At 46.4% G+C, this 20,568-nt stretch overlaps 1 protein-coding gene across 3 annotated transcripts in view; it reads left to right on the top strand.

Annotated features, from left to right (window-relative positions):
* CPPED1 (calcineurin-like phosphoesterase domain containing 1) overlaps positions 1–20,568 on the top strand; it is a 140,152-nt gene that overhangs the window by 14,381 nt on the left and 105,203 nt on the right. For all 3 annotated transcript variants that reach the window (XM_010850683.1, XM_010850682.1, XM_010850685.1), the window contains exon 2: positions 14,444–14,662. In XM_010850683.1, coding sequence (XP_010848985.1) covers positions 14,444–14,662 — 219 coding nt within the window. The remainder of the gene's footprint in view (positions 1–14,443; positions 14,663–20,568) is intronic.

Raw genomic sequence — 20,568 nt, 5'->3', positions numbered from 1 at the left:
TCCCCCAGCTGCTCTGTCCCACCGGCAGCCCAGGAGTCACTGTTCTACCTCTGCTTCTACCCCTCTCCGTGTCCCAGCGTCCGTAGCCCTCCGGGCACACCTGGGGTCCATCCATCTCTCTGCTTCCAGTCTGTTTCCTGAAGAGCACCCAGAGTCAGATCTTTGAAACAAAACCCAGTTCTGTCAGGCCTGGTCGCGGTTTGTCTCTGTCTCCCTCTTCACTGCTTCTTCATTCTTCAGGCCTGGGCTGGTTCTCCCGTTCTGAGTTAGGTCACCTGCCATTCACCGTCACCCATTCTTTTATGATAATTGTTCAGTTACTCAGCTGTGTCCGACTCTTTGCTACCCCATGGACCGCAGCACGCCAGGCTTCCCTGGCCTTCAGCATCTCACGGAGTTTGCTCAAACTCTTGACACTGAGTCAGTGATGCCATCCAACCATCTCATCCTCTGTCGTCCCCTTCTCCTCCTGCCTTCAGCCAGTCAGCTCTTTGCATCAGTGAATAGAATTGTGTCTGTACTCCTGTGACTTTGATGTCCTTTCCTGCCCTAGATGATAAATTCCTGGGAGGGCAGGAAGCCCGGGCCTAGGAGGGGGTCTGGCAGCCGTGGACCTTCAGTGGCCTTTCATTATGTGAATAAACAAATGAAAATGAATATAACGCCGCCTGATCAGGTATATGTATCCACTAACCCACCACTTATACACACCATGTTTTCTCTGGACAAAACCAGCAGGAACCCAGATATTGAGCCAGTCAACAGGACCCTTGCAAACCATGCACCCCTGGGTGGTTGGTGCCTTACTCAGAGGCATCCGCTGGGGATGGTGCTTGTTTCCAGGCAGGGGCCCCTGCCCTGTAGAGCTGCATCTGTCTCAGGGAAGGGTGGCCATCTCTTCCATCCAGGGCCCCCATTTACCCAGCCTCTGTGCGGGACTGCCTCTGCCCAGAGCAAGTGCCTGCTTCCAGTTCTTCCTGAAGTGCTGCCCAGGCCAGCAGTCACTGGCTGTCTTGGCAATGAATCACGGAGAATGGCGCAGAAAAGTCACAGCAAACCTCCACCCAACACAGCCGGGCCCTGAGTGGAGTTCTGCTTCTGAAAATTGACAGGGGTTTGGAAAATGTCCCCGCCCCCACCCCAACTTAGTCATTGTCTAGAACAACATCGGCCAAGTGCACTGATGCTGAGAGCCGCCTGGCTGAGCCCTCCTGGCCCGACTGCCTTCTTACTTCTCTGAAGGGCTGCAGATAAAGATGCTGGCAGGCCCCTCGTCCCCACATGGCAAGTGTGGCAGCCAAGCTGTGACTCAGAGTCTTTTGTGTATCTCTAAAGCTACCTTTGGACATGTGGAGGCCAAGAAAAGAGGTTGGGTAAATTCACTTTGGTACTTAGGAAACGTAATTCAGAGACTCTGGGTTTCGCTGTCTCAATTATTTTGGGGGAGGAGAGGGTCCTGAAGGACATTGCTTTTTAAAAACACAGTTCTCCCCTTTCAAAGCGAACAATTTGGTGGCTTTTAGTCTATGCACAGAGATGCACCACTATCCCCACAGCCAATTTTAGAACCTTTTCCCTACCCTAAAGTAAAACCCCACACCGCTTAGCTGTCACCCCCGTCCTCAGCGCCCCCACCCCACCCCCCAGGCCCAGGCCGCCACTAATGAAAGACGCTGTTAACTGCGGCATCAGGTTCTGGCAGTCTTCCTGTTGGGACATTTGGTTTGTTAAACCAGAAAGAGTCCCAGAGTGGTGAAGATTATTTTGCTACTGTTGTGTGTGTGTGTGTGTGTGTGTGTGTTTTTAACCACTAAAATGAGATTAGTCCCCAGGGGAGATGAGAGGTATCACTGAAGAAATTTAGATTGTGATTCACAGTGCCGATCGCTTCTGTGAGGAGCTACAAAAATTTCATTTCGTTGGCACTTGCTCTTTAGCCAAAAAGCTTCCAGGCAGCTATACAGCTACCCGTGTTTGCCATTTTATAACCAAAACAGTATCCACAGTATGCGATGGAAAAGATATTAAGACAAAAGCATGTGCACACGTGTGCACGTGTGCACACATACACATGCACACCATCAGATATTTTCTGAGCCCTGCTATGTGCTCTGGGGAACAAAGAAATGGGTAAGATTTTGAGGATTCTGCTAGGACAGAGGTAGGAGTTACCATGAGTAACAATCATGGTTATAGAAGCTCTTACTTGACGACTTACAGTGTGCCAAGTCTGCGTGCTTCACGTATATTAACTCCGTAACTCAGCAACGCTTATAAAGTACATGAGTTACTCTTTCTTTGTTGTTGTTCAGTTGCTAAGCCGTGTCCGACTCTTTGCGACCCCGTGGACTGTAACCTGCCACGCTCCTCTGTCCATGGGGATTCTCCAGGCAAGAACACTCAAGTGGGTTGCCATTTAGTTCTCTAGGGGATCTTCCTGAATCAGGGATCGAACCTGTGTCTCCTGCACGGCAGGTGAATTCTTTACCACTGAGCCACCTGGGAAGCCCTATTCTTACTTTACCGATAAGGAAACTGAGGCCCTGAGAGGTTAGGTACTTGCATCATGTCACAGAGTTGGTAAAGGGGGAAAATGGGATATAATTCTGGCACTCAAGCCTCTGAGTCTGGGCTGTACTGGGACCAGGTTAGGGCTTTGGGAGATCCCAAAGTGGTCCAAGGTCTTGAAGCCTTTCCACAAGCCCATATGTCTGGGTGTAATGGGTCTTATCTTCTGCCCTGTATTCACATTTGCCCCTTGTCTCAGGGTCTGGTGTTCGCTGTGTGCTGTGCCTGGGGTGCATCCCCCTGCCCCCCACCTGACTGTCTCATCCTCAGATCTCATCTTCCGTGTTGTCTCGATGCTGCGTTCACTGCAGAGCTCTCCCACCCACCAGTTACTCCATCCATGTTCACCCTGCTTCTGCAGTACCGAGGAGCACAGTGTGTGATGAGCTTGGTAGCTGAGCTGTTCCTTGTCTGTCTCGCCACCATTCTGTAAGGTCTTTAGGAATGGGACCTGCAGCCTTGTCCACCATTGAATCCAGGTGACTTGTGGGGCACCTGTCCTCAGAACAGACTGGCTGAACGAGGGGAGCAGGTGGAGCTACATCCACTTGCAAGGGAGGGGAGGCAGCGTATGAGCTGGGCCCAGAAGGACAGATGGCATCCCAGCAGGAAGAGCTGGTAGAAAGGAGCGCAGCCCCTGGAGGAAGGGGCAGGAAGGCACTGCGTTCGAGGAGCTGATACAGATCCACATGGTGGGAGCCTTTGGCATGTCTTGTGCAGGGCTCTTCCGTCTCAGCCTTGACATGGGCTGGATCCTTCTTTTTGTGGGGCTGCCCTTGAAATGTGGGATGTTCAGCACCATCCCTGGCCACTGTCCACTGGATGCCAGAAGCACCATCCCCCTCCCAGTGTGATGGATGGAAATCATCCCTGGTTTAGAGCTGCTGGTCTAATGGGAACAGTAATCAGTGCAGCTGGGAGAGATTCAGGCAATGTTTTAGCTCCAGGTGCCAGCAGGAGCGAGGATCCACTGACATCTTCATTTATCCTTTCACCAAATGTTTACTGAATGCCTCCCGCCTGCCAGGAACCGTGTGACGCGTGCTGACAGTATGCTGGAAAGGGAAAGCAGACGCGGACCGTTTCTCATGGAGATTGGAAGGCGGTGGCCCTTTAGCGAGGGAGTGTGGTGATCAGGGTGAGCATTTTAGGAAGAGTCTGGTGGTGGTGACCGGCTGAGGTGGCGCAGAGCAGGGAGTCCTGCACGGAGCTGTCGTGGTGGAGCTGTCCCCCAGGTGGGAAGGATGAAGCCCTGACCTGCAGGGGTGGCACTGTCAGTAATGCTGAGTTAATTCTCTTTCTAGTCCAGTGGAGAGATGTGGCCCCTGTAGTCCCAATTTATGTATTATTTTGAATCAGTTAACAGGAGTCACAGCATTGAATTCTTAAATATTCTGATAATGCAGTGATGTGTTATACTGATAGGAACCTTGTGAATCAGACCGCCCACTCTCAGACTTTTTCTTTTTTTATAATTTTTCATTTTTGACCATGCTGGGTCTTCACTGCTGGGAGGGCTTTTCTCTAGTTGCAGCTTGTGGGGGCGACTCTGCAGAGGCGGCGTGTGGGCCCCGCTTTGCGGTGGCTTCTCTCGTTGCAGCGCACAGGCTTAGTTGCTCTGCCTCGTGTGGGATCTTCCCTTAACCAGGGATGGAAACTGTGACCCCTGCCTTGGCAGACAGATTCTCAACCACTGGCCCACCAGGGAAGCCCAAGCTCTCAGATGTTTTAACCACTGTCTTGTGATTTTAACTCTGTCTTCCAAAAGTCACACTACATTTAGAATAGGAGACTTTCATTTATAAAAAGAAAATTCAGGGGACCTCCCTGGTGGCCCAGAGGCTAAGACTCCACACTCCCAGTGCAGGGGGCCTGGATTCAATCCCTGGTCAGAGAACTAGATCCCAGATGCTGGAACTGAGAGTTCACAGGTCACAAATAAAAGACTCTGCATGCCACCACTAAAAGCAGCCAGATAAACAAACGGAAAAAAAGAAAGTAAATTTAGAAAGCTATCTGTCATTGTATTCCATCTTGAATTATTTGGGGTTGCCTATAAAATAGCAGGTTTAACACACCATGAAAACATAAATTATTAGAGTATCAGGTATTAGTGACATGACTGATTCCTGTAGGCCTTTTCCTAGTTGGATGATTCATTTGCTTTTGGGGGTGCGTTTATTATGGTTACTAATTGATTAACTGATAAGAATGAAAAGATCAATAAAATTTCTAGTTCTTGGTATGTATATTAAAAGGACAGCTTTCATTAACAATTGACAAATATGCCCCAAAAGTGTAATAAAAACGAGAGGAACTATATTGGCAGAGACAAATCCAAGAAGACATTTAGTTCGTGATACTGATGTGCAAAATGTAAAGAAGGACTGCATTTTGAATCCCTGTCTTTCAGTCAGGATACTGGCACATAAACAGAATCTCATAGGAAGGAAGGATTCTTGGCAGGGAATTGTGTGAATTTTAAAAGGTGTTTAAGATTCTTTGTGTAGAGTCTCTTTGCACTTAATAATGCTCAAAGGAGACTTGCAGGCCTTTCCTGACCATGCTTTAATACCACCCAGAATCATTTTTATCCCTTGACTTTGAAAAAAACTGCTTCTATGGCAGCCTCTGTCTATTAGCAGAAATTTGTAATTGGCCAAATATTGTTACTCTGTATACGATGGATGAATCAAGTCTGATGGATTAACCAGGTTCCTCTCTAAGGTGTGTTTATCCTTTAAGAAGTATTTTTAAATCAATTTTAAAATTTGATGTAGGCTCTGGTAACATTCTAAATTATGGCAGTTTATCTTGGTAGCTTGGAGCTTGTCTGTTTCTGGCTTGTCATTTGAGCAGAGCTCAGCACTCCTAGCCGGATGAGTCTTCTCTGTAATTTTACCATTGTGATCACCTGCCCTGAAGTCAAGGCTCTGTGGCATAATCGGTCTGGTTCTGCCCCTCACCCTTTGTTAGTCTCGAGCAAGTTATTTACCCTTGACCTCGTGAGCCTCCTCTTCTGTACCTCTAAGCAAAATGAAAGGGTTACCATAAATAAGGGCTTCTCATCCCACATGGCTTCAGGGAGCAGGTGGTGAATGGGGCCAGTTGTGGACCGTGGTAAATTCCAGAGCATTTACCCCAGTAAAGGGGCAGTTACTATTCTCAGTACCTGCCATTCATTGGCACAGCCCATTTGGGCCTGTTGTGGCCAGATTTTCTATGAGATTCCAAGAAGCCAGGTGTATGTATGAAACTCATGCACTTAAACCATTGGCAGCAAATTCAGAATTTTATAAAGACTGCATGGGCCAAACAGAATACATCTGCTAGGCAGATCACATCCAGAGACCTGGAGTGTGTTATCTCTAGGGGGGATAACCAGTTAGCATCCTACAAAAGAAAGAAGGCCTGGGCCCCGGCCTGTGACCCTGAATCAGCCCTCTACCGTTGGCAGGGTCTGTGTGCTTCGCAGCTTCCTGGGGAAGAGCTCCCGGCCTTGCCAGCATTGGCTTTGTGTACTGCCTTCTAATTCACCAAGATGTGCCATTTAAAGGAAACTCTTTGGAGACAAAAATGTCTTTATGGAGGTTGGCAGCTTGCAGGCAGCCCAGGGAACATTGCATCTTTTTCATGCATGGCTCTCTCCTCTTCAGGCCAGCCTGGAGATTCTGAACAGTAGAAGCCACTGCTCATCAACTGTGTAACCTTGAACTTGAGCCATGATTAAGCTCTCTAGACAGGCCTCAGTATTCCCCACTTGGTTAAATGAGAAGGATGCTTGAAGTAACTCCCTTGAGAATCCCTCCAGCACAATTTCCAGTTCTTTAGGGGGGAAAGGTGGGCTTGTAGGAGATAAGCCTTCAGCCTTCATAGGATGTTGTTATTTTAGTCACTGAGTTGTGTCAGACTCTTGTGACCCCATGGACTGTAGCGTGCCAGGATCCTCTGTCCTTGGGATTTCCCAGGCAAGAAGACTGGAGTGGGTTGCCATTTCCTCCTCCAGGGGATCTTCCTGATCCAGGGATTGAACCTGAGTGTCCAGTGGCTCCTGCATTGGAGGCAGATTCTTTACCACTGAGCCACCTGGGAAGCCCTTGTTACATAGCAGTAGATAGCTAATATACCATCTCTTTGAATTCGTTTAAAAAATTAATATTGAGGCGACTTCCCTGGTAGTCCAGTAGCTAAGATTCTGCTCCCCATGCAGGGGGCCTGGGTTCAATCCCTAATCAGGGAACTAGATCCCACATGCAGCAACTAAAGATCTCAAGTGCTGCTATGAAGATTGAAGGTCCCGCATGTCATGGCTAAGACCTGGCACAGCCAAATAAATAAACATAAATATTAAAAAAGTTAATATTGAAAAATTATATTCACTGTAGACATTCATGTGTATGTGCTGAGTCCCTTCAGTCACGTCTGACTTTTTGTGACCCCATGGATCCCTGCCAGGCTCCTCTGTCCATGGGATTCTCCAGGCAAGAATACTGGAGTGTGTGCTGTGCCCTCTTCCGGGGGATCTTCCTGACCCAGGGACTGAACCCATGTCTCTTAAGCCTCCTGAGTTGGTAGAAGATTCTTTACCTCCAGCGCCACCTGGGAAGTGTGTAGACATTCATGGCAGATATAAGTGTTTTAGTTAAATGAATGTATGCAGTACTGTGTCTTAACACTAAGAACTGTATAGGCCTTATTCAGAGGTTTGTGTCAGATGTTTCAAAAGATTACAGCCTTGTTTTGATACCATCAGGGTCAGAAATGAGATCTTAATCAACTCATTTTATTCTTTAATCCATTCATTCTAAAGTACTTAGTTTATCTCAAAGTTTGGTCTTACCATAGTCATCAATTAGAGTTCCTGGCTGCATACTTGCATCAAATTTGGGCAAAGCAAGTACCCTGTCTGTTGTGCTTTTAAAAACACACATGTGTGTAGCACACGCACAGTTCTAATGGGTGTTTTCATTGATGTGTGAAAGTCTGAAGTGTCAGATCACACTAATTAGTAATGAATTCCCCAATTAAGTTCTTACCTTGAATCTTGGAATTCTTATAAGTAAGTAAGTAAAGTTGCTCAGTTGTGTCTGACTCTTTGCAACCCCATGGACTGTAGCCTACCAGGCTCCTCTGTTCATGGGATTTTCCAGGCAAGAGTACTGGAGTGGGTTGCCATTTCCTTCTCCAGGGGATCTTCCCAACCCAGGGATCAAACCCAGGTCTCCAGCATTGCAGACAGATGCTTTACCGTCTGAGCCACCAGGGAAGCCCAGAATTCTTATAAGGAATATTGAATTGGTTTTGAAAGGTGATTTAAAGGAAGAAATGATTAGATAGTAATAGATAAGATGGAGAAATGTTTAGGACCAAGTACCTGAGCTGGTATAAGATGGCATCACCAACTCAACGGACATGAATTTGAGCAGACTCCAGGAGGAAGTGGTGGACAGAGGAGCCTGGAGCGCTGCAGTCCACGGGGTCACAAAGAGTCAGACATGACTAATCGAGTGAACAAGAACAACCTGAGCTGGACATAAGCAGGACATCAGAATGAATAGGAAAATATGCAAAACAAAACCCGTACCCACTAACAACAACAACAGAATCCCTCCAAGACATTATTTCAATTTAGGGAAACTATTTCTTTCTGTCTGTTTGATATAAAACACATTCAAGCGGTTCCTTGGTTAGTTGCACACAAGTGCTTTTCACAGTTGGATCTGCATAAAATCGGGGGTTTGTTAAAGCGCGGAGTCTAGGTCTGGGGTGGCAGGCTTTCCCACCTGGTGGGATGGTGATGTTGCGGGTCCCTGGACCAGGCCTTGAGGACTGAGGTGGAGGCTGAACCCCGCCCCCTGTGCCCAAGCGCAGCCTGCACCTCCTAGCTGCTGTCTGCTTATCCTCACCTTCTCCCTCAGGCTCCACTTCCAGGTATTTCTGCTCCTTCATTTGGGTTGTCAGGCGTTTACCAGGCTGTCTCACACTTAGGCTCTTTCGGACTAGGAAAATTTTTTTAAATGAAGTTTTTTTTTTTTAATTTTATGTATTTATTTTGGGCCTTTGGTGCTGCACGTGGGCGTTCTCTAGTTGCAGTGAACCGGCTTCTCATTGTGGAGGTTTTCTCTTGTTGCAGAGCACATTTAGGCTCTTTCGGACTAGGAAAATTTTTAAAAATGAAGTGTGTGTGTGTGTTTTATTTTATTTATTTTGGGCCTTTGGTGCTGCACGTGGGCTTTCTCTAGTTGCAGTCAACCGGCTTCTCACTGTGGAGGTTTCTCTTGTTGCAGAATAGCAGGTTTGTCTTGTTGAAACAAGTTTCTCTTGTTTCTCTAGTTGCAGTCAACCGGCTTCTCACGGTGGAGGTTTCTCTTGTTGGCTCTGGGACACACGGGCTTCAGTAGTGCTGGCACTTGGGCTTAGTTGCCTCAAGGCCTGTGGGATCTTCCTGGGCCAGGGATCAAACCCCTGTCTCCTGCATTGGCAGGTGGATTCTTAACAACTGGAACACCAGGAAAGCCTCCCATAAACGTTTTTTAAATGCCCCGATTGTGTATCAGGGAGCTTTAGGGATAGACCTCACTGTATCCAGACTTCGACCATTTCAGCTGGCAGAACAGTGCTTTCCAGGATTCTAAAGAGAGAAGCTGGTCCGTTCTGGGTGTGTGTTGGGTTGGGGGGCAGACATTTGCTCTGCCCTGGAAGGGAGGCATTGTAAGCTTTCCCAGGCTCTTGTAGGTGTCAGTCAACTAATACCTAAGCCCTGTCCTGGGGGTAACTCTTGACTTTGGTGAAATAACTTAATGCAGATGTTAAGAATTCGCTTTCCTAATATAAAAATCTGCCCTTCTGAGGGGGCAGGGAAGGTATAAGTTTACAAAAGCTTCCTCCATCTAGTACTAAGCCTTACCAGCCTCAGTTCAGTTCAGACCTGCCTCTTGAAAAATCTGTATGCAGGTCAGGAAGCAACAGTTAGAACTGGACATGGAACAACAGACTGGTTCCAAATAGGAAAAGAAGTACGTACGTCAAGGCCGTATATTGTCACCCTGCTTATTTAACTTATATGCAGAGTACATCATGAGAAACGCTGGGCTGGAAGAAGCACAAGCTGGAATCAAGATTGCCAGGAGAAATATCAATAAGCTCAGATATGCAGATGACACCACCCTTATGGCAGGAAGTGAAGAGGAACTAAAAAGCCTCTTGATGAAGGTGAAAGAGGAGAGTGAAAAAGTCGGCTTAAAGCTCAGCATTCAGAAGACAAAGATCATGGCATCCGGTCCCATCACTTCATGGGAAGTAGATGGGGAAACAGTGGAAACAGTGTCAGACTTTATTTTTCTGGGCTCCAAAATCACTGCAGATGGTGACTGCAGCCATGAAATTAAAAGACGCTTACTCCTTGGAAGGAAAGTTATGACCAACCTAGGTAGCATATTCAAAAGCAGAGACATTACCAGCCTCAAGTATCTTTAATTCAGCCTTGATTAAAATCGAGACCAAAGACCACACAGACTTCTGTGGCAGGAACTTTAAGAGGCTCCAGATGCTTCTGAGAACACAGAGCCCTGAATCAACGGATTGCCTTTATGAGAAGGATAAGGTAGATGGAACAGTGACATGTGAGCTTTCCTTTATTTTAGATCAAATCTGTTTATTTCGCACCTTGTCATCATAAATTTGAGATTCTAAGCTTTTACTAAGTAAACGAGTAACAATGAAAGATTTAATACCTCCAAAGACTACTGACTTTCCAGGACTATGACTATTTGTCATAGAAAACTATGTTTGTTAAAATGTTACTGTAGAAAACTGTTTATAAATTTTATTTGTTGTAGCAGATTGATTTATGCCCCAACCTTCAGATGAGGATCATCCCCCTCCCTGTTTAATTTATCCAGTTTAAACCACTTTGCAAACTGCCTCAGAAACAGGAAAAGCAGTGAAAAGCATTCATCAGCACAAAAAGGTTACCATTTAAGTAGAATGAATGAACAGTGCCAACAATGAACTTTAAAACACAAGTCAAAATCTCAGTTTTTTTCAGGACACCAACCTTCAACTTGTGAAGAAGTGTTGCTGACTCCTTCCTGGCCCTCTACATCTGATCTGTGTAACAGATATTTTTTAAATGAATTTTATTATTTTTCTTATTGGCTGCACTGGGTCTTCGTCGCTGCTCTCGGGCCTTCTTTAGATACGGCGAATGGGTGCTTCTCTCTGTTGTGGTGCACAGACTTCTCATTGTGGTGGCTTCTTTTGTTGCAGAGCTCTAGGGTGCACAGGCTTCAGGGGTTGCAGCACGTGGGCTCAGTAGTTCCGGTTCCCGGACTCTACAGCACAGGCTCAGTAGCTGTGGCAAACGGGCTTAGTTGCTCTGTGGCATGTGGCATCTTCCCAGACCAGGGATCCCCTGCCTTGGCAGGTGGATTCTTAACCACTGGACCACCAGGGAAGTTCTGATGTATGTTAACAAGTTACCCCAGGAACTTGGCAGTTTGAGGCAGCTGAGTCACATTATCTCGCATTTCCCATCAGAAATCTGGGTGCAACCTAGCTGTGTCCTTCTGCTGCAGGGTCTCAGGAGGGCTCTGTCAAGTGTCACCTGGGGTGTGGTCTCATCCAGAAGCTCGCCAGGGCGAGTCCTCTTCCAGAGGCACCCACGTGCCCGTGGCGAGTTTCCGTTCCTTTCAGGTTGCTGCATGGGGAGGGCTCGGGTCTTCACAGGGTGTTGGCCAGAGACCTCCCTCGGTCTCTTGCTACATTTGGGCTACTCATCTTGGGAGCCTTTTCCCTTCAGGACATGCGCTCCAAGAGAGAGTGAGGGAGAGCAAGCAAGATGGAAGGCAGGGTCTTTTGTTTTGTTTTTGCTTAATCTCTCTCCTTTTCAGAACCGCTACACTGAGGTGTGAAGACATATGAAAAGCTGTACATATTCAGTGTGTCCAGCTCAGAGAGTGGGGGATAACTTTACACCTGTGAAACCATCACTCCCATAGACATCTGTCATAAACGTGCATCTCCTCCTGAAGTTTCTTCCTGCCCACCTTATTTTGTTGTTTTTGTTATTGTGTGTGTGTGATGATAACACATAAGATCTACCTTCTTAGCAACTTTTAAGTCTCTAATACAGTATTGCTAGCTGTAGGCACCAACCTGTATAGAAGATAGAACTTACTTATCTTGGATAACTGAAACTTTGTTGTTGTTTGGTCACTAAGTCATGTCTGTGTCTTTGCGACCCCACGAACTGCAGCATGCCAGGCTTCCCTGTCTTTCACTATCTCCTGGAGTTTGCTCAAACACATGGCCACTGAGTCAGAGATGCTGCCCCCTTTCCTGTTGCCTTCAGTCTTTCCCAGCATCAGGGTCTTTTCCAGTGAATAAGCTCTTTGCATCAGGTGGCCAAAATATTGGAGCGTATCACCACCCTGTTTTCCTCACCCCCATCCCCAGCCCCTGGAAGCCACCACTGTGCTCTCTGCTTCTATGAACTTGACTATTTTGGATTCCACATACAAGTGAGATCATGCAGGGTTTGTCTTTCTGTGTCTGGCTTCTTGCATTTAGCTTGGTGTCCTCCAGGTCCATCTGTATTGTCCCAAATGGCAATATAAGGGCTGAATAATATTCCCCTGTGTGTAAACACATTTTCTTTGTCCATCAAGGAGCACTGAGGTTGTTTTCACAGCATACCCAGGATATGCATAGTCTCTGGAGGCTCATCCCGTAACTGTATTCTGCTTATTAGAGGCAAGTTGCTAAGCAGGTCCAGGTCCAGCCCACAGTCAAGGGGAGGAGATCACACGGGATGTGAATATCAGGACTCAGGGGTCTTTGGGAGCATTCTGGATTCATTCTGCCACGAGTAGTAAGGGCTCAATGAATGTGAGTCAAATTTGTGGTAGTGCTGAGCTGCTGTCCTTGGCAATGGGATTCAGACTGAGTTCAGGTCAGTGGTGATTTGACTGAACAGCTAGGATTCTGAGCTGTAGGTCAGGAACCGGCAGATTAGCACACATATACAATTTGTTCTGGCCGAGTATGTATAGGTAGTTTTGTTTGTTTACATGCTTCTCTTCTTAAGCTCTGGAAAAGGAGGAAGAAAAGGAAGGGAGACCTAAAGTCTGAGATCCACTCTTGAGATGATAGTAAGCTAGTCATGGTGGGTGGGAAGGTGACCGTGGAATTTTAAAAGCTTGTGTGCGACATCTGGATCTCAGCTTAAATGACACCACTTCTCAGTGCATCCAATTTAAATAAGCTATTGTGTGCTGTGCTAAGTCAGTTCAGTCATGTTCAACTCTTTGTGACCCTGTGGACTGTAGCCCACCAGGTTCCTCTGTCCATGGGATTTCCCAGGCAAGAATGCTGGAGTGGGTTGCCATGCCCTTCCCTAGGGGATCTTCCCAACCCAGGGATCAAACTCTTATCCCTTACATCTCCTGCATTGGCAGGTGGGTTCTTTGCCACTTGCGCCACCTTCCCCCTTAATCCTCAGCAGAGCCCTTGGCACCCTCCGGCTACCCTCTCCGTGTATGTCCTTATCTGCTGCCTCTCCTCATGAGAACTAAGCTCGAGAGAGCCGGGACCTCACCTCTCTTGGTCCTCTCGTGTGTCAGCACGTCACACAGGGCCTGGCAAACAGTGGGCTTTCAGTAAATGTTGAGTAAACGAGTGAGATGAACACAGAGATGTGAAATGATGCCAGGGGGCTTTCTGCAAATTCTAGTATCCTCTTAACTTCCAGAGCAAATGCCGTTTTGCAGCTCACCTGCAAAATACAGTCATTTGTTTAAAAGAAGAAGACCGTCTCAAGGTCACAGGGTAGTTCTGTCCCTGCAGCTGATGGCTGGTGGCCGTCAAGCAGGTCGTGTCACCATTCTGGGCCGAGGATAAAATCTGGGTGGGTGAGTGAGTAAATGTGTTCAGGCTGCTCTGTCCCCAGAGCCCATTTGGGCAGAGGAGGCTATGTGTTTTCAACATTGGTCTGCCACGTGTGATTTTGTTTGAAGGAAGGATTCTGTGGCCAAAGAGAAGTTTGAAATCACAGTTTGAAACCTCTGTGCCCACTGATGGGCATTCTAGCTCTGCAGATGCAGACACTGCTGGCGGATTAGGATAGAGGCCTGTGGCCCCTGAGGCTTTGGCAAAACCAGTAGGCAGTGCAGTCTGGTAACTTACCTTCAGGTAATATAAGTGCTTTCCAAGAATATAAAGGATGAAAGATTCTGGTTCCCCGACCCTGACCCACAGCCTCACACCTCACCTATGCCCACATCACGCTGCCTTGGAAATGTTAGCGTCTTTTTTTTCCCCCCACATTGACTCAGATTTCATTTTTGGCATTGCCTTTCCAACCAGATAGCCAGAGCTTCTGAACTCCAAGTTTTGTAATTAAATTTCTGTCACATCCCTTGAAACAGTGCAGATTGTGCCATTAAAAGATTTGACAGCACTTCACCTAGTCATTTAAACATAATACTTCTGGCAACTTTCAACTTGCAGTATTTTAAATTCTAATTAAAAAACTATTGAACATTAATATGCTCTAAACCTCTGTGATACCTCTGTGCTTCATCTTGGCCATCTAGTTTTTAAAGAAACAGCTTGGTTGCGTGACTGTTAACAGCCCACGTGGTTTTTTTTTTTTTATCCTCCCGGCTTTTGGGAATCACCGGGTCCCAGGCATAATTAGTATAAATCAAAATCCTCTAGCTGATGACAGGAAAATGGTATGTTTGAACAGCAGCTTATTAAAATGACCTACTTAATTTAAGAAAAATATTGTATCCACTTGCATGATAACCTGGATGCTTTCCCTGACAGATTTTATAATATTTCTTCTCTCCTTTTCTTTCTTTTTCTTTTTAAGAAAAGGAAAGGGAATGGAAAGGCCCATTCTACTTCATCCAAGGTGCAGACCCCCAGTTTGGACTGATGAAGGCCTGGGCCACTGGGGACTGTGACAACGGTGGTGATGAGTGGGAACAGGAGATCCGTCTGGCTGAGCAAGCAGTCCAGGCCATCAACAAACTGAACCCCAAGCCCAAATTCTTTGTTCTTTGTGGGGACCTCGTCCACGCCATGCCAGGTAAGACTCGGGCTGTCGCTGTGATCTTATCTCCTTCCTGAAAAAAAAAAAAAAAGATCTCTCTTAAAAAGACATCTCTGCTCAGTAATGGCTCATTCCTTTCTCTTCACAGTGGTTGCAAGATCGTCAAATATCAGAAAATACACACTCATTTTAGTTTTAGAATACGGCAAGGTTAATCACAGTAATAAGGCAGAGCCCACGGTTCTGATTATCTGTGCTTCCTATGAAAATGGAACAGATTCCCATGTGTCACCTTTCTTCACTTATAGGAGACAAACTTGAATTGCTTTCGGATCCCACATCCATAAACATAATCTTCTCCTTTCGTTTCCCTCCTTCTTATGCTTTTATTTCTCCTGTCTTTGTTCATGCTTTTTCAGTTTCAAATGACAAGCTAACTTGAACTGGATTAATTTTTTTTTAAGTTTGTATTACCTTGCATGTGTGCTAAGTTGCTTCTGTCGTGTCCAACTCTTTGCAGCACTGTAGACTGGAGCCTACCAGGCTCCTCTGTCCATGGGATTCTCCAGGCAAGAATACTGGAGTGGGTTGCCTCGCCCTTCTCCAGGGGATTGTTACTTTCTGGTACTGTAAAGTCCAGGGGCAAATTTGGGCTTCAGGAATGGCTGGATCCAGGGGCTCAGAAATTGCTATCAGGACTCCATCTCTTCCTCGCTCAGCCCTGCCTTCCTCTGAGTTGAATTCATTCTCCTGCAGGCACTCTCTAGGTAGTGGTTCCTGGGAGCTCTAGATTTATGTCCTTCTAACTGAAACCACAACAGAAAGAAAGTGTCTTGTTCTTGATGGCCCAGTCAAAGTTCCAGACCAATGTCCGTCTAGTTCACACAGCCCCATGAAGCCAGGGTATGAGAGCAACTCCATGGCAGCCAGGTGGTCAGAACAGGACGATTCCCTTCAAGAAAAAGTGAGATGCTAGGAATAAGAACATAACAGATGCCTTCTAGAACTCTCCTCCTTTTTAAATTTCCCTTTCCTACTCTGACATCATTCTCTCCAGGCAAGGAGAAAACCCAGTGAGTAGGTATAAATAAGCAAGCGGAAACCACCCCTGCTCGTCTGGGAGGCAGAGCAGGCACCTCCGATCACTCTCATCTTTGTCCTGGTCTCTGTTTACTGAGCAGAGTTGACCCAAACACCATTGCAGAAAATGCTGCAGCTGCTGTGGGTGTTTGTTTTTGGCTAATGTTACCTTGTAAACCCAGAGTCTTTGAGTATTGCTATGATTTATTTATTTATTTTTATCATTTTCTTTTTGGTCACACCATGCAGCATGTGGGATCTTATTTCCCTGGCCAGGGATTAAACTTGTGCCGCCTGCAGTGAAAACACAGAGTCGCAACCACTGGACCTCCAGGGAAGTCCCCAAGTCTTGCTGTGACGTCTAGTGCCTTTAGAAGCCGAGGTCGTCTATAGCAAGCCCGGGTGCATTCATTCCTCCCCACCAGGGCTCTCTTGTCCGGCAGCCTACCTATCCAGAGCAACCCAGGGTGAATGTGTGAGGCTGGAAAAGAGGCTGCCCAGAATCACTCTCCCTGAAGTCCAGGGAGTGTGGCCAGCAGGGAGAACCCTCAGACCTTCCCACATTCTCCATTGGCTCCTGTTTTACACAAAGTCACGATTGTGGACATACTCGTGTCCTTGACTCCCCCTGGGAGACCCAGTGATGTCACCCCTGGAGAAGCAGCCTGTCCTCTTTGTTGTTGCTGTTTGGTGGCTAAGTTGTGTCCAACTCTTTGCAACCCCATGAACTGTACTGCGCCAGACTCCTCTGTCCTCCACTATCTCCCGGAGTTTTCTCAGACTCATGTCCATGGAGTTGGTGATGCTCTCTTAGCATCTCATACTCTATTGTCCCCTTCTGTTGCCTTCAGTCTTTCCCAGCATCAGGGTCTTTTCCAGTGAATCAGCTCTTCACATCAGGTGGCCAAAGGATTGGAAAAGCTTCAGCGTCAGTCCTTCCAATGAATATTCAGGACTGATCTCCTTTAGGATGGACTGGTTGGATCTCCTTGCAGTCCAAGGGACTCTCAAGAGTCTTCTCCAACACCACAGTTCAAAAGCATCTATTCTTCAGCACTCAGCCTTTCTTATGGGCCAACTCTCACATCCATACATGACTACTGGAAAAACCATAGCTTTGACCATACAGACCTCTGTCGAGGGTGATGTCTTTGCTTTTTAATATGCTGTCTAGGTTTGTCATAGCTTTCCTTCTGAGGAGCAAGCGTCTTTTAACTTCATGGCTACAGTCACTGGGTGGAAAAGGGGGATGACAAGACACTGGATCAAGGCCTGCATTAGGGCTCATGTGGCCACGTCTGTGGAGATGCCGGCTCCACATCTGCCCCTGATGCGCTGGGGACACTTGGCCAGACCCCTTGTCTTATTGTTTTTAAACCTTATTTTAGTTGTTGTTTCTGGCTGCGCTGGGTCTTCGTTGCTGCACGCAGGCTTTCTCTGCTTTCCCTGAGCGGGGGCTAATCTCTAGTTACAGTGTGCAGGTTTCTCTTTTCGCAGAGTGTGGGCTCTAGGCACGCAGGCTCAGGAGTTGTGGCACACGGGCTTTGTTGTCCTGAGGCGTGTGGGATCTTCCCAGACCAGGGATCAAATCTGTGTGCCCTGTGTTGGCAGGAGGATTCTTAACCACTGGACCACCAGGGAAGTCCCCTGTTCACCTCCTTAGAGCCTCAGTTTCTGAATCCAGAACTCATTGGTGGCGGTTAAAATCTAAAACCTCAATAGTCTGGGGCAACCTAGCACAGGGCAGAGACTCTCTACCTCTGTGCATGCGAGCATCTCAGCAGCTTGGCACAGAAATGCGTTTTCAGGATGGTGCTGAGTTTTGTAGAGAGGTAAAATTCTTAGCTGCCAATGAACTTGACCACCCTTGGTGACTCTTGGCTGAGGGTTCCCCTGTGCTGAGATCGTATGGGTCCAAAGTGACCACAGAGCACCCCAGTTTCAAAAGGAATTAGAAATCACAGCAGGACTCAAGAGTCTTAGTGTACAAGGTAAATGCCACTTCCAAATGGTCTGATTTGCAGTCAGTTGGTTTGTCTGGACCCATCTGGCCCGATACATGGTGTAGCATCAGCTCGAGCTCTCAGTCCGGACCACACAGTGAGGCAACTTCTGCTTTTATTGGACACTTGAAACAGATTCCAAATTTACTGCTTTTCTGTCCAGTGGTTTTTTTTTTTTTCCTTTGAAAATAGAATATTATGAGACTCACTGGGATTATATAAAATGTTCTTGTGGATGTTTACCGACTTTTCTGAATTATGTTAATGTATTCAGTCTTTTCAAAATAAGGTTTAAAATAAAAGCATTCTATGTGATTACATTGCTTTTTAAATAAAGTGTACTGAGCGTAAGTAAATGTAAAGATGGAATTTTTATGGTCAACCCTACCAGTTGGTCAGAAGACCTCGAAAATGTAAACTGGCAAACTTCTGAGAACTGGTTTTATATTCAGTGTGACCCGAGGAGAATTCGTGTCTGTTTTGAAGATTTGGACTATTCTGTGGAATGGTAACTGAGCCAGTGAAAGGACTGTAACTGTTCTGAATATTGTGGTCTGAGGCTTAAACAGAACGTTTTTGAAACTCATTACCATTTTTTTGCATTTAATTGCATTTTTTAATATGCAGTTGGTGGCTTCCCCCTCATTTAGCTCGTACACAGGGGCAGACACTAGAAAAGTAATTATTTGCTTTGACCGCTTAGCACCATTGTTAATTATCAAATGCATATATTAATAGGCAAATAAAATCAGAGAACATACTTTTAAATCGACCATAAATATTATCTTGGGCCAAGTAGTTTTAAGTTCAAGTCAGAGAAAAAAAACTTTACAAGTAATGCTTTTTCTAATGGAAGTCCCAGTATGTTTTTTCATTCTAAATATCCATCATAATATCCATTCATCTGCAAACATTTATTGTCTGCAAACTAAGTGCCAGTTTATAGCCCTAGACACTGTGGATGCAATAGTTAGAAATGAGAGACCAGCCCTTCCAAAGAGCTTGGAGTCTAGCAAGGAAAGTGCAGAACCCAGGATGGTTAAGAGGTACTATTGGTGCCAAGACCTGCAGGAAAAAGCCTAAGAAAGTCAGGACGAAGCCTATTTAGTTTTGAAATACGTTTTCATTCTGCTGGCATCTTTTAGGTTATCTTGGTATTTTTCTTATTTTATAAAGCTTCTCTGTGGGATAAACCACATTATAAGTAGCAAATGAAGACCTGTACCAATATTGAGACCATTGATTTTTCAGTCCTTCACTTTTGAGCCCAGGGTGACTTTCTTTGGCCCTCCTGACGTGGAGGCATCGACCTGCTGATGCCGTCCCCAGGAGCCTTGTTAGGTTTCAGCAGTTACTGTGAGAAGCCGACAAATGGGGCTGTGATGATACCATTAGAGCACAGGAGAGTCCCTCCAGCCTTTGGAACCACTTGTTATTAACACACGTGTCTGTCCCTGTTTGGTAACAAGGGCTCTAACCAAAGAAACAGATAATGGGGAGGAATTCTTCCCTCCGTACAAAGTCTCCTTGAAGAGTTCTTTGTTTACTGACCTTCACAGGGGCATCTGTTACGTGGTATCTCTTCAATTGATTCAGCCTCTGAAGTCTTCTGTTACATTTTTATGAAATGAGGCAAGCCTGTGTTGTTGTTGTTGTCAGTTGCTCTGCTGCTGCTGCGACGCTTCAGTCCTGTCCGACTCTGTGCGACCCCAGAGACGGCAGCCCACCAGACTCCCCCATCCCTGGGATTCTCCAGGCAAGAACACTGGAGTGGGTTGCCATTGCCTTCTCCAATGCATGAAAGTGAAAAGTGAAAATGAAGTCGCTCAGTCGTGTCCGACTCCTAGCGACCCCATGGACTGCAGCCCACCAGGCTCCTCCATCCATGGGATTTTCCAGGCAACAGTACTGGAGTGGGGTGCCATCGCCTTCTCAGTTGCTCAGTCATGTCTGACTCTTTGCCACCCCGTGGACTACAGCACACCAGGCTTCCTTGTCCTTCAGCATCTCCCGGAGTTTGCTCAAACACGTACCCTTTGAGTCGGTGATGCCATCCAACTATCTCATCTTCTGTCATCCCCTTCTCCTCCTGCTTTCAATCTTTCTCAGCATCAGGGTGTTTTCTAATGAGTTGGGTCTTCACATCATGTGGCCAAAGTATTGAAGCTTCGGCTTCAGCATCAGTCCTACCAATGAATATTCAGGACTGATTTCCTTTAGGATTTGACTAATTTGATCTTGTTGAAGTTCAGGTGACTCCAAAGAGTCTTCTCCAACACCACAGTTCAAAAGCATCAATTCTTCGGTGCTCAGGTTTCTTTATGGTCCAACTCTCACATCCGTACATGACTACTGGAAAAACCAGTGCTTTACCTGTACAGACCTTTGCTGGAAAAGTCATGTCTCTGCTTTTTAATACGCTGTCTAGGTTTATCATAGCTTTTCTTCCAAGGAGCAAATGTCTTTTAATATTGTGGTTGCAGTCACCATCTGCAGTGATTTGGGAGCCCAAGAAAATAAAGTCTGTCACTGTTTTCATTGTTTCCCCATCTATTTGCCATGTAGTGTTGGGACCGGATGTCCTGATCTCCGTTTTTTGAATGTTGAGTTTTAAGCCAGCTTTTTCACTATTGTCTTTCAGCCTGCCTTGCTGCTAAGTCACTTCAGTCGTGTCCAACTCTGTGCGACCCCATAGACGGCAGCCCACCAGGCTCCCCTGTCGCTGGGATTCTCCAGACAAGAACACTGGAGTGGGTTGCCATTTCCTTCTCCAATGCATGAAAGTCAAAAGTGAAAGTGATGTCGCTCAGTCATGTGTCCGACTCTTAGCATTAGTTTAATAAGTGCTATACTAGTTTC

The sequence above is a fragment of the Bison bison genome, unplaced genomic scaffold (assembly GCF_000754665.1).
Source record: "Bison bison bison isolate TAMUID 2011002044 unplaced genomic scaffold, Bison_UMD1.0 scf7180017864293, whole genome shotgun sequence".
In the NCBI taxonomy this organism is placed as follows: Eukaryota; Metazoa; Chordata; class Mammalia; order Artiodactyla; family Bovidae; genus Bison; species Bison bison.
This window is presented reverse-complemented; position numbering and strand designations above follow the sequence as displayed.